This window comes from Cupressus sempervirens, chromosome 6 (assembly GCF_028749045.1).
Source record: "Cupressus sempervirens isolate cs-2001-9-10 chromosome 6, ASM2874904v1, whole genome shotgun sequence".
NCBI lineage: Eukaryota > Viridiplantae > Streptophyta > Pinopsida > Cupressales > Cupressaceae > Cupressus > Cupressus sempervirens.
Window position 1 is genome coordinate 55801231 of NC_143123.1, and position 14919 is coordinate 55816149.

Here is a 14919-nt window from a genome sequence, read left to right on the forward strand (position 1 = left end):
TAATAGGATAGAAGCTACTGTAGAGATGAAGTGAAAATTGATAGATTGTACATCGGGTTGCAAGGATGAGTTATGGTGGAATGTTGGTCAGGAGCTGGGCAATAAGCTTCATAAGTGGGAAAAACTAGAGGATTAAGTGGAGGAAATCAAGAAAAAAGTGTTCTTAGAGGAAGAAAGAGATGAAATGTTGAAGGAAATGGTGTCCATAAAGAAAACTAAGGATCAACCTAGGGAAAAAATTAAAAATTTGATCTCTCAAAACAATTTGATTCAAGCCAAAATGGAAAAGGACATTGGGAATTAGAAGGCCTAGCTGGAGGAAAGATCTACGAAGAGGAAGTGCAAAGAAGAGGTTCCAAGAAAGGAGGAAGGAAATCCCATGGCCTCTCAGGGGTGAGTGAAACTAAACCTTTAAATGTTTCCCTAAGTTCTCCTTACTGGATCACCTCAAGGAGCTACAAAGGTAATGGGTTGGTTTGTTTATGTTGCCTCTAGCTAGTGTGTGTTGGGTCCCTATTTGTGTGCTAGTTCATGTTGGTGCTAGTTGATATTTCAATTTGGTGCAATGATGGTGGTTTCAGTGCAATAGGTCACTACAATGTTTTTCTATTTTTTGGATTTTTGTTGATGGCGGCCTGGTCTGTTTATTAGCCATGTTTGGTGGTGGTTGGTTTTTATTTTTGTTCCAAATCTAGTTAGTAGTTTTAGTTTTTGTTTAAGCTTGGTTCTAGTTTTTTAGTTCTTGTTTGAGTTTTTTTTGATAGGTGTCACTTCTCATGACCTAATTTTTATTTTCTATGGACTTGATTTTACTTTTTCTTTAATGGGTATAGGCCCTTCCTACTTTATTTAATTAGAACAATCATGGAGAATGTTACAATTTACCTATTAATAGAACTCTTCAAATTAATGTACCATTTTTAAAATAGCTCAAAATAGATAATTTTACTTTGGTAGACACAAATTCCTTTAGATTGGTATTGGAAAGATGTTGATGTAACATAGGACGGAGTTGTAATGTTGATAGAAAACTTTCACAAGCTTTGCTTTGGGTTACTAGAGCTTGTGGAAGTTTTCTATCAACATTACAACTCCATCCTGTGTAAATAAATAATAATTACGAAAAAATAATAACTTAACTTTCACTTCAATAGAAAACTTTCACAAGCTCTGGGTTGGGTTACCCCATCCCTCTGGTTTTTACTTCCTTTTGTTTTGTCTTTTGTTGGTTTTGTTTGAGTGTGCCAGCTCTTTGTGGCACTATTCTTTTTTGGGACTTCAATGTTTAGTTAGTAGATGTAAATTTTTTGGATTCTCTGTAAAAAAACCTGTATGAAATTCATAAATATATGATTATTTTATTTAACATAGGATTGATAAAAATATGGCGATGGATTAAATTTTGTAGAATGTGATTACATTTTTCTCAAAGTATTTCATTCCTCTCCCAATCATGGATATCAAATGGTAAAGTCTTGTCTTTTTATTATTTGTTTATGATTAAAAAAGAAATTCTCTCTTACTATAAAACATGAGTATATTATATCATTTACTATAGTCAAAATGAGTTATTTGATTGTTTGTTGTTCCTTATTTTAGTGGGCACATCAATAATGTTGAGTTTTTTCATATCTATGAGTTTGCATTAAAACATACCTTGATTCTTAAATGTTTGAGTGTGCCTGAACTATTGAAATCAATCTCAACAAACTATTGAAATCAATCTCAACAAGAAATAGTTGAAATATGATTACACATTTGATAAAAATTAATTTTAATAAGACATAAATCTTATTTTTCTATTACATTCTATCGTTATATCTCTATCTAAAATATACATAAATTATTTTATTATATAACTAAAGATTTTCACACTACAACAAAAATCAAATATAATAAAAAAAAATTACAATTGTAATAGGTTTGTACATGAAACTCTTGTACATTTGATTTTCATGCTTTATACATATTATACAAAAATTCTCTTTAAAGACATAATATAATCATTGTTTATATTTTACCACTGTGCCAATCATATCAAACATAGGAATTTTTTTATTGATTGATGGTTCACAATTTTCCGAATTAGGAAACAATTATCTTTCTAGATTCTTTTTCATTATTAGGTTTTACAAGAACCGCTGAAAGAGAGTGAAAATAAGCCGACTTCGAGATAGTTACAGAAATATCTTGATCCTCCGCGAATCGTCTTCTGTCACTTTACAGACCGACTTTGCCGACATTAAACGGGAAATAAATATCAGGCGCTGACCGAGGAAGGGAATTTGGAAATGCAATAAAAAGGAGAATGGAAAGAAACGGCGCAGCACCATTTCTACGAAAGACATATGACATCGTTGAAGATCCGTCAACAGACGGCATTGTGTCATGGAGCGCAGGAAATAACAGTTTTTTGGTTAAAGATCCGCACACATTTTCTCTTCGTCTGCTCCCTCTCCACTTCAAACACTCAAACTTTTCAAGCTTCGTTCGGCAGCTCAACACATATGTCAGTAATCTTTCCACTATTTATGCTTTCATATAAAACCCCCTTTCTTTCTCGTTTTCTTGACTCTTGATTCAAATATTTGTGCAGGGATTTCGTAAGGTGGATCCTGATAGATGGGAGTTTGCACATGAATGTTTTCTCAGAGGGCAAAAGCAATTACTGAATACCGTCCGTCGAAGGAGATATCGTCAAAACCAGTCTCAATTGGGTCCAAAATGTGATTTTGAAGTGGAATCCCAGACGCTTAACAAGGAAGAGGACGCCATTGTTATGGAGGTTGTTCAGCTGAAAAAGGAGCAGGAAACTATTGACAGAGAGCTTGAAGAGATGCAAAGGCGTTTTGCTATCACAGAGCATAAACCACAGCAGATGATGTCGTTCCTTCAAACAGTTACTCAAAATCCATGTTTTGCTGCAGATACGCTTCAAAAGAGGCTTCTTGATTTTGGTAAAAAGAGGAGACTTTTGCCACAACCACATAGTGAGGGGCAGAAAAAAGCAAGGGCTGAATTGGGCATAGATTTTTCTACAACAGATGCTTTGACTACACCAGATGTGTTTGTGGACCCTGGATTAACGAGTAGAAGTTCATCTATTCCAAATGGGTTTGAAGATTGTGTGCCTCTGATGAACTTTGAAAGCATAGCCGACGGGCTTCTGTCTGAAGAGTTAATGTGTACTCGTTCACACGGAAATCAGAGCTCACAGAACAGCATTGGCAAGGCTGATTTTGCGATTGATGTTGGCTCGGAAAATGATTTGGTGGGTTCGTTTAATTTGGATGACATGATTTGCTGGGATCAGGTATCTGCTGACTACGAAGTTCTTCTTACAAATGGGACGGCTTAAACATCACACACTAAGGCTTGACTCTTAAGCTAAAAGTGTGAAATAATCGAAATTCACTTTTTTTTTCAAGCTTAATTTCTTCCTTAATGTGTGACGTTAGTATCCCTCACAAACTACAAAGTTCTTTCAGAAATGCCGGGTACCCAGATCAGCAAATCAATTGATTCCAAGTAAAGAAGAAAGTTATCGTGGATTTTCTTTCAGAACATTCAGTGCTCAAAATTTTGTTTGGAGAGTCAATCTCTGTCCGTATGCGAAACAACGGAAGTTGGCTCAGATGCTTAGGCACTTATTGTTATGTTTGGTCAAGCTGGTACTATATTTATATGGGTAATATTAGGTCCTATGTTATTGTTGAGATTGAATTTTGGGCGTTTTTTTCTGTTCAGATATTGATAGCTTACATACGTTTTTTCTGCCCAATGACAGGAGACCTCTGGTTCTCCAATGGAGTTTTAAGTTGCACAACTACTTGTTAATATGAAAATTTTAAGCAGTCCAGCAGCAGAGGCGCCTATAATGGCATTAAAAAGACTATTTTGTATTCGTTTCCACAGCTATATATTTGGTGTGCATTATGCTGCTGTTTTAGTCGAGTTTGAGAGGCCTCATAAAATTTCTAAATTGCTTTTTTTTTCTTGAGAATTTGTATGAAATTATATAGATCTTTTTATATATACAGATATTTCTAGATTGCATTTTTTTGTGAGAGTTTGTGTGATCCCTCAAGGTTTTGGACCAGCCTTGAACTCCTAAGGAATTTTTCATTGCAGGCACAGTAAAAGCCTGACTTTTCAGAATGGCACCTAATCAATGCCACAGCCATGGCATGACTCTCTCAGATGAATTTTAATTTGGATTGGTTATACAAATAATGTGCGCTGATTAATTTTGATCGGTAAAAGTGGAACATTGAGCATTAGATAATGATTATTTGTGCTTTATATTTCCCCATAAAAGATGGAATAAGCAGCTAGAATACAAAAATGTTTGTCCCGCTTATGCGACATGATTCTGAATGCACCAATAAACTGGAAGGAGGCAAAAAGATGTCTCCATATGGGATGACACCTTGAGTTTGTTTTTCGCCCACTATATGTTTAATATCTGTCTTGTGAGTTGGCAGTTGCTTACGTCTAAATTGTGTAGAGTTTGCTTCGCCGTTTCTTTACGCGGATGATTTAGAGCTTGAAATTTTTGTGATGCTGTATTTGCTTCCCAATATCGTATGGAGTTTTACATAAGTTAGATATTAGTTTAGATTAATAACTAAATAACTAGTTTCTTGATAGTTTCTAGGAAGTTACATTTCCATGGTAGTTTTTGATAGGCCTAAAAGATGTTATTGGGCTCATGATTGTAATGTAAAATTCATTCATTGGAAACTAGTTTATATTAATCAATTACCGTTTTTGTTTTCATGCTTTCATTTAAAATCATGGACTCCCACATTAGGTTTTGATAGTGCAAAGAAAATTCTAATAAGCAAGAGTGACTCCAACCAACCCAAATTTCCTAGGTGACTTCATATTTTTTTGGGATTATATTCTAGGTACATCTTACCCTTTGTGTTTGCTTCTTAGATCTAGTCTCAAGATTTGCATATTAGCTAGATAACTATCTATGTTCTGTGAAAAGCAATTTTCTCTCTCTTCTTACTAGATCTTGCAATCTTCAATCACATTTGCACTATCATCTTCCATAATTAGGAAAGGATCATTATATGCTCATAATTTTTGAGCCTCCTCAATCCTAGTGATTGATCTACCTTGCACTTTAAAAGGAGATGGGCCAATTATTCCTTGTTTTTCTATACAATATAGTGATCACCATTCTCTTCATTACATGACTAGACTCCATGGTTGTTTTCACTTGACTTGAGGTAGTAATATGATAAATAACCTCCTAGGAATGATAAACACTTCACTTCTATGATCACTAGTTAGATGCAATGAGTGTCAATTGTACTATTCATTATCATGAGTAATAGGATCTTATGAATCGCTACTTATCAAATAAGATTCATTGAGTTTGACTTGAAAAATACATGGTTAAATCATAATAAAAACTATGTTTTTGATATAAAAAAGCAATCAAAATGGTATGTTGTTTTACAATAGATAGTAGGATTGTTGAAGTAAATTACATGTATGAATTAATTTTCATAAAAATATATTAGACATTAGCATAAAGGATCATTTTTTGGTACAAGGGTTTCAATTTCCTTGAATGAATAATAAAGCAATGATTTTAGATGGGTTCAATATTCATTGCTTTTGATAGACTTTCAAATAAAGGTTGCATTTCTCTCTAATAATTTAATGGCTGCTTGTTCACTTGGAGATTAGAGCTTAAAGAAGTATAATTTAATGGTTACTTGTTCACTTGGAGATTAGAGCTTAAAGAAATATATTTAAAAAGTATGATATTTTAGGTCTAAGTAACATTGAGGACACTATTTAGATTAGCCAGTTCCAAACCCGTCATGGCCATGGAGCAAGCTAATTAAGTATTCCATAAGGATACTCAATTTGTCAACTACATAATTATTTCTTTAATATCAAGATTTACTAAATCAATAAATCATGGGATTCTAAGTGAAATAGCTAGGATAAACCTCTATTTGGAACACCCAATGATTTGAGAGGAATGTAATTATTTTTTCTATGTCTAATATAATCATTAGAACTTTTTTTATGCTTTTTATTCTTAATTCAATCAATTTTCTTTGTAAAAATAGGATAAATTATACTATTTTACTTATATGTGTTTCATAAATATATTAATTTTCTAAATAATATTAAACAAAAATTGTGCAATATAATATTTTAATCTATAGTGTTGTAAATATAAATTTATTCATTTTTTAAAATAACACCAACATATATCTGGGGTTTTTAGATTGAGAAAAGGGGGGGGTTACAATGTGTAGTAAGTAATTTGTTGTTGATTTTCAACTTTTATTCTTGGGTCATCCCTCATCATTTTAGTTACTTCTTAATATGTAAAATACCAAGATATATTTTATATTATTTTCATAACACATCTCTCTCATGCATATGCGCATTTTATTTATGTAAAGTTTATTGTAATTTATTTACATTGTTTTATTATTTAAAGAGATAATTTCAATTTACATTAGATTTATTTTATATAGTGAAGAATTATTTTATTTATTCAATAAGTATTTAATAATCTTCTTTTGTTATTTTCAAATGTTGATTCTATATTATTTTTTAAATAAGATCATTGAATTGTAATCCTCAATGTAATACAAAATATTTTCTATAATTAGAACCATCCTAGATATTTGATAATTATTCCTAAACTATTTGAGAATTGTTTAGAAATATGAACCATTTAAATAACATTAAAATGTGTAAATATTTCTATGAGAATTTAACTAGTACAATAAAATAAGAAGATAAAATAACATATATTGCAATAGGTATAAAATAGTTTAGCTTTTTACTATGTGTGCATGTGCTCCTTATGAGGATAAGAGTCTAGATTAAGGAATTATATCAATTGAGGGAATCATTTAGATTTAGAAAGGGGATTTCTAGATTGGATGAGGATACATTCGGCATTCTTTCCTTAGAGTTTACTCACTCATCATCATTCATCAATATAGTTTCCAATAAAATCTCATTAATTAATTTAAAGTAATTGAATAGGGTAGTTCAAGTTATACAAAACATTTGTGAATTATAATCTATAGAAAATTACCTATTTATGTTTATTAATGTTTCTCTAGGAGTACACTATAAAAGACAAGGGAAATAAATATTTCTCATTTTCAGCAAAGGCTTATTTATCCTATATCAGGAAAGGCCCTACCATCCCTAATAGAGAATCCTCATATTTTCATTAGTATATGAAACTTCCTTCCCTAATTTAGTAATGGGTGGGAATTTGATGAAGGCAGTTGAGTCAATTGATTGAGGGTAGGTATGCATTACAAAATTCCACCATACATATGAAGTTGTCCACTAATAGGTGCTTCTTTCTAGTGATAGGAAAATATCCCTTCTTTCAAAGTTATAATGTAATTTTTCAATTTCTTTAAACATCATTTGTTACTATGATTGATATGTGTGTGTGTGTGTGTGTGTGTGTGTGTGTGTGTGTGTGATTTAATGACCTTGAGTATGGTTTCCTTTGTTGTTTCTTAGAAACTATCTTGTTGTTTTGGGATGTGGGTCCTCTCCCTACCCACTTTATCAAAACCATTATTCATTATAAGAATAAAATGACCTATTTATGTGTGTGTGAGTGTGTGTCTGTATGTATGTACACACACACACACACATGTATGTATGTATGTATGTATATATGTCTGTACACACATACACATACATGTGTACATACACTAATATGTGTGTGTGTACTATATATATATATATATATATTTGTGTGTCTGTGTATCTATATGTATATGTGTATCTATGTGTATGTATTTTGGATGAGGGTCCTCTCCCTACCAACTTAATTACTATAATTATTATTCATTATAATAATCAAATGACCTACTATATAAATGCATATGTGTGTGTAGTTGTAAACATGTATGTATGTATGTATGTAATTAGATATATACATATGTATACATATACATATACAAACACAAACACACACACACACACACACATACATAGTAGGTCATTTATTCTTATAATGAATAATGGTTTTGATTAAGTGGGTAGGGAGAGAACCCATATCCCAAAACAACAAAATAGTTTCTGGGAAACAATAAAGGAAACCATACTCAAGGTCATTAGAGTGAAGAGAAAGCCAAAACTCACCACCCACAAAACTAATCAAAAACAACAAAAGTTGTTTTCAAACTATTTCTAGCACTACTACTACCTTTAAAATAGTGAGGTTTATCATGAACTAACTAGTTTAAAGAATTAAGAACAAAATAACTACACAAAATAATAAAATGCAGCAATGCAAAGTATCTAAAGAACACAAGGTACATGAGAAAACAATAAAGTGCACAGGCTCAACTAGGGGATATCTTTGATATATGCATTAGAATATTGTTGAACGGCTAAGAGGAAGTTGTAGCCCAATCTCTACCTTTAACTTCCCAAAGGTATAAAGTTATTTGGGGCTTACCTAAGATTGAGAATATTTGTACTTCCAAGAGGTATGTCTTTAGATTCAAGCCACACTATTTATACTCTATTGAAACATGGGAGTTGAGGCCATCCCCTAGAGTGATCACTTGTCTAGGAAGACCCCCTAACAGTAAAAGGAAATATTCGTTATTTATGTTCCCCTCAAACTCCTCAATAGGATGCAAGAAAATACATAAATAAGAAATTCTTGGGGATTAAAAGACAAAGGGGTTTATTTTTAAACCCAAATCCAAGTATGAATGGTTGATTTTAAGTCTTTTTTTCAATGTCTGGAATGCACACCAAACAAGTTGACCAAAAGAAAGAAATGATTTTATAATGAAATATAAGATAATGATCAATATCTAAAATACAAATAATAAGTTTTGGAATGGGTGCATCTTGATTTCATGCTTTCCATGTTTATATAAATGTGTACATAAACACACACATACACATAGTAGGTCATTTGATTCTCATATGAACAATGATTTAGATTAAGTGGCTAGGGAGAGGACCCTCATCCCAAAACAACAAGATAGTTGCAAGGAAACGATAAAGGAAATTGTACTCAAGGTCATTAGAGTGAAGAGAAAGACAAAACCCAACACCCACAAAACTAATCAAAAACCACAAAATTCATCTTCAAACTATTTCTAGCACTACTACTACATTTAAAATAGTGAGATTTATAATGAACTAACTAGTTTAAAGAATCAAGAACAAAACAACTACCAAAACTAATAAAGTGCATCATCACAAAGAATCTAAAGTATGCATGGTACATGAGCAAACAATAAAGCACAAGCTTAACTAGGGGATGTCCTCAATATACACAAGGTATGTGAGGCCCAAATCTATAGATGAAAGAGAATATTGCCAAATAGTCAAGAGAAAATGGTAAGCCAATCTCCACCTTAACTTCCCAAAGGTATAAAGTTATTTGGGGATTAGCAAAGATTAAAAATATTCTACTTTCAAAAGGTCTATCTTTATATTCAAGCCACACTATTAATACTTCATCAAAACATGGGAGTTAATGTCATCCCCTAGAGAAAGATCACTTCTCTAGGTAGACCCCCCAAAAATTAAATATCAATATCCCTTATTTATGTTTTCCTCAAACTCCTTAACAAGGATGCTATGCCCTTAATATTGGTGTACATAAGGTTATGAATAGTCAACTTGTGGCTATCTTAATCCTTAATTAAGCCATGTTATCATTATTATATTATTATTTAGGGAGGTAGGTCAGCCTAGGTGTTATAAGGCATTGTGTCTATTCAACCTAAGAATAATTAGTTATATATAGGAGGTTGCAAGTCTTATTTCAAGATATATTGTGAAGTGTGTTCTCATTAGAGATATTTGGAGTTTGCCCCCTCAAAGTAGCCTATAAATCTCATTCATTATCATGTATTTGTAGAATATTTCATATTATCTCTTTCATTGTGCATGTTATTTCATTACAAAGGATACAATAAAAAAACATACATAAGAAAACCTTGGGGCTTAAAAGACAAAGGGGTTTATTTTTAAGCCCAAATCCAAGTGTGAATGGTTTATTTTAAGCCTTTTTTTTTAATGTTTGGAAGACACACCAAACAAGTTGATAAAAAATAAGAAATAATTTATAATGAAAGAGAAGATAATGATAAATATCTAAAATACAAATAAAAATGTTTGGAATGGGTGCACCTTGATTTTATGCTTTCAAAAAAAAATTCCACTTTTTGCTCCTTGGACCTCCAAGTTGCCTTCATAAACTTCAATCAAGTGCATGCAATCATGAAGAAATAGGAAAATTCAAATGAAATATATTGAACTTGTTGTTTCCATACAAAATGGAAACTCATTTAATGTATTGAACTTTGTGAAAATAAAGTGTAAGCTAATCACCAAATGCTCTTTTTTTCTTTTTCTTTTTTTCCTTTTGACCTAATCAACAAGATTGGTTTTCTATCAAGGATTTCAACCCCAAAAATGAAAATGCAAAGATGAGACCTATAGTGAAAATCAAATAGCTTTCTAATGATGAAAGAATTTTAGGATTATCACTTAATTTGTGCCTTAGGGACCCATTTCCCAAAACATACTTTTTTTTTTCAAATCGAGTTATTTAGCCCTAATATGACATCCAAATTCAAAACCCAAAGAACAAACCCCATTTAGAATTCTCAAAACTTTCCAAAACTATAGATGGGTAAAAGAAAAAACCTGTATCACCGTTTTGTAAAGGAAAATGCTAACAAAAGTATAACTGTTCAACTTCAATGATATAAAATTGGTATTACTATTTAGAATTTGAAAATGAAGTAAACTAATGAAATGTGTAGAAATGGAATAATTTTAGGATTATAATTTTTAATAATTATTTGGAATAGGAATTGATGTATTTTCCTTTTTTTTTATAGATAATCTTTTAGTTGCTAAACAATGATGAAAATTAGGGGTCTAGTTCCCACTACAAAATTATGTGAAAATAAATGTATTTCCCTTTGATCTTAGACTATGTTATAAATAGCATATATAGTTAGAATGATAAAAAATAAAAATTGGATTTAGACTTATATTTTCTCTTTTATAATGATTCAAATTTCAAATCACCTGAAATCAATAGTTTTCATCTCTCACAACATTTTTCAAAACAAATCTATTCTAACTAGAAGAAAAATTATAGATTCTAGAAAAGGACTCTCTCCTCTAGAATTTAATAGAATTTTGAATTTTTTTTAATTTATTATTTCATATTTTTTTCTTTCTCAAAATTGACATCATTTCGACTGTTAGAGTATGTGCCTATAGAATTTTTTAATTACAATATACTATATCTTGTGAAAATACTATAAACTCTATATGAGAATATTCTTGACTTTGAGCTCTATAAAATAGTGTTTATATGTTATTAAAAAAAATCATAAAAAATAGTTAGAGTTATTGAAATACCAATTTTCTAAAATAATTTCATTTCTCTAGTAATTGGATACAAACTAGTATAAAACATGTGCATTTAATAGACATTTCCAATTGAAAAAGTGTGAGACCATATATAACTTAGCTATAATAAATTTATCTAGATCATATGTTTAAACAAAACTTATTTTTAGATAGAAATAATCAAATTCAATCCTTCTAATAAGTCAACCTAAAAGGTGACACAACTTTGTACTTTTACCCATCTATTTTTGAAAAAATCACTAATTTGCAATCAAAAATTTTTTTTATGAAAAATAAAGAAAAAATTATAACTCACACAAATCGGCTCCAAAAAATCTAAATTTTGAACTAAGACATCTCTAATCCATCGCTAACTTGCAAAAAACAATTTTGAATCTGAATATCTAGCCATTTGGAATATATGATCAAATCTTTAAAAACCTAGGGTTTTTCCCTTCAAGTTAATTTGTACAAGGGTTAACCTTAAAAACCAAAGTAAAAATCCCTACAAAACCAGTTGATTGGATCCAATAAGTTGCTTGAAAATTTAAAAAATGAGAAATACAACTAAAATACTAGCAAGTTAAACTACTAATGTCAAAAAATGCAAGAAAATGGAGCTAGAAGCTTGGTTCTAGCCCAACACTGGGCACCAAAAATATATATAAAAAATGTGGACACACTTCTAAAATGATTATTTTCAAGAATACCCATGAAAGAGAGCATCTCAAGAGGTGGCTTATAGCTCTCTATATATGACATGCAAAGGTGCAAATAGAAGTACGGTGACTCTAAAACGAACCTAGATATGCAACCCTTTCAAGGTGCACCATAAAATGGGAGATTCAAAGATTGGAGCAAGAGTGGTAATATCCAACAATCACAATGATATGATAATGCAATGCAAGCTCAACTAATATCATGTGCAAGATTTAAGCCAAGATAACAAATATGAAGAGTTACAAGCCTCCTATTTAGATTATTTGAGCTATTCTAAAGCATAAAGGAAAGCTAAACTAGATATGCCATGAAGCTATTATGAGAAAGAAAGTATGTGGATGTATATGCAAGAATGCTCCAAGTTCCTCAAAGCTCCAAAGTCACCTTGAAATCCTAAAGAATAACATTAGTACAAAGCATAAAATATTGAGAGAATGAGGAGAAAGCCTTGATTCTAAATAAATAGATAGTTGAGATCAAGAAGCAAGAGAGGCATAATAAGAGATGGATAATGAATCTTGAGTGATCCATGTGCACAAGCATCAATAGTTGACTTCAAGAGGCAAAAGATGTGTGAAGGAAAATTAAAGTTATTTTGAAAATAAAAGATTCCACTCACTCAGAAAAGTGTTCCCCTCATGTGAGACAAAAATGTCTTTTTATTTTATTTTTAAATAAGAATAATGCTTTCATGTGCACACTTAGGATAAAGGGAATTTTAGAGGCTTTATTGAATTAGAAGGGAGCAAGTTCTTTTAATTAAATAAGAACTTAGGATATAGTGGTCGAACCATAGGTTACAATCAAATAAATATATTTTTGAGGATTCAATCAAGAAAAGCAATATATAAATTAAACAAAAATGCTAAAAAGGGGACTCATAGTATAGATGACCATTTTTGAGTGATTACGGAGTGTACTATAGTCAAAATGAGTAATTTGATTGTTTGTGTTCCCTTATTTTAGTGGACATATGAATAATGTTGAGTTTTTTCATATCTGTGAGCTTGAGCCAACCTTAAACATCATACACTAAAGAAGAAATTAAGCTTGGAAAAATATGTCAATTTTGACTAATTAGCACTTTTAGCCTAGGAATCAAGCCTTAGTGTGTGATGTTTAAGTCATCCAATGACTTCACATGGTACTTTGATTCTTGAATGTTTGAGTGTGCATGATCTATTGAAATCAATCTCAAAAAGAAATAGTGGAAAAAAAATATATTACACGTTTGATAAGAACTAATATTAAGAAGACATAAATATTTCAATTTAAAATATGCATTAATTATTTTATTATATAACTAAAATTTCTCACATTACAACAAAAGTCAAATATAATAAGAAAACAAATTATAAAAGTCAAATATAATAAGAAAACAAATTATTATGGTAGATGACGCTCTTGTACATTTATTTTTCATACTTTAGACATATTATAAAAAAATGGCTTTAAACACACCATATAATTGTGATATTGCAGTTTGTGAGTCAAACTAATACTTGTTTATATTTGACCGATGTGTGCATGCTTACTATTCAAATCAAACCCAGTAAGTGACTGATTGATGGATGGTGAAAAATTTCCGCGTTAGGAAACAATTATCATGAATAAGTCGACTTCCGGAGGGTAACAGAAAAATCTTGGGCCTCCGAGAATCGTCTTCTGTCACTTTACAAACCGACTTTACCGACATTTAACGTGAAATAAATATCAGACGCCGACTGAGGACGGAAATTTGTATTTTCCTTTTTAAAGATTCAAAAAGAGACGGCGCAACACCATTTCTACGAAAGACATCCGCTATCGTTGAAGATCCGTCAACGGACGGTATTGTGTCATGGAATGAAGGAAACAACAGCTTTTTGGTTTAAGATCCCCACAAATTTTCTCTTCGTCTGCTCCCTCTCCATTTCAAACACTCCAACTTTTCGAGCTTCGTTCGACAGCTCAACACATATGTCAGTATTCTTTGCACTGTTTATGCTTTCATACACATATTTCAATCCCCTTTTTTCTCTTTTTCTTGACTCTTGATCTAATATTTGTGCAGGGATTTCGTAAGGTGGATCCTGATAGATGGGAGTTTGCACACAGATGTTTTCTTCGAGGGCAAAAACAATTACTGAATACCATCCGTCGAAGGAGATATCGTCCAAACCAGTCTCAGTTGGGTCAAAAATGTGATTTTGAAGTGGAATCGCAGACGCTTAACGAGGAAGAGGACGCCATTGTTATGGAGGTTGTTCAGCTGAAAAAGGAGCAGGAAAGCATTTACAGAGAACTTGAAGAAATGCAAAGGCATTTTGCCCTTACAGAGCATAAACCGCAGCACATGATGTCGTTCCTCCAAACAGTTACTCAATATCCGATTTTTAGAGCTGAGACGATTCAAAAGACGCATTTTGATGTTGGTAAAAACAGGAGACTTTTGCCACCTGTTAATTATTGTTAGTTGGACAGCTGTTGTTTCTGACTCGGAAATAGCAGTTGTATTTATGGGTAGCTTGGACAGCTGTTCGTCCTTATCTATGTATAGGAGCACTATTTATAGGTAGTTTGGACAGCTGTTTGACCACTTGTTAAGAATTAGTAAATGGTTATTATTTACTAATTTTAGTGATTCCCTTTTGGACACCTTGCAACCAATTCTATTGTTGGCTGTCGAGTTGTCTTAATCTCATCTGTCGATTGTAAATCAATTTCGGGCATTGGGTTACCAACAGGAGTAGTATAAAAAGGGGTCATTGGGTCATTTGGAGGTAGAAGTTTGGGAGA

At 31.7% G+C, this 14919-nt stretch overlaps 1 protein-coding gene and 1 pseudogene across 1 annotated transcript; both read left to right on the plus strand.

Annotated features, from left to right (window-relative positions):
• Nucleotides 1–2308: 2308 nt before the first annotated feature.
• LOC149551112 (heat stress transcription factor A-7a-like) lies at nucleotides 2309–3723 on the plus strand. The gene is made up of 2 exons (XM_089789631.1): nucleotides 2309–2509; nucleotides 2597–3723. The coding sequence occupies exons 1-2, from the start codon at nucleotides 2309–2311 to the stop codon at nucleotides 3356–3358; spliced, it is 963 nt and encodes a 320-aa protein (XP_089645757.1). The 3' UTR covers nucleotides 3359–3723.
• On the plus strand, nucleotides 3491–14596 carry LOC149551113 (heat stress transcription factor A-7a-like; annotated as a pseudogene).
• Nucleotides 14597–14919: the final 323 nt, after the last annotated feature.

Coding starts and splice junctions, on each gene's coding strand:
- LOC149551112 (XM_089789631.1), top strand. CDS start 2,309: ATGGAAAGAAACGGCGCAGCACCATTTCTACGAAAGACATATGACATC. Junction 2,510..2,596: donor TTCGGCAGCTCAACACATAT/GTCAGTAATCTT, acceptor ATATTTGTGCAG/GGATTTCGTAAGGTGGATCC.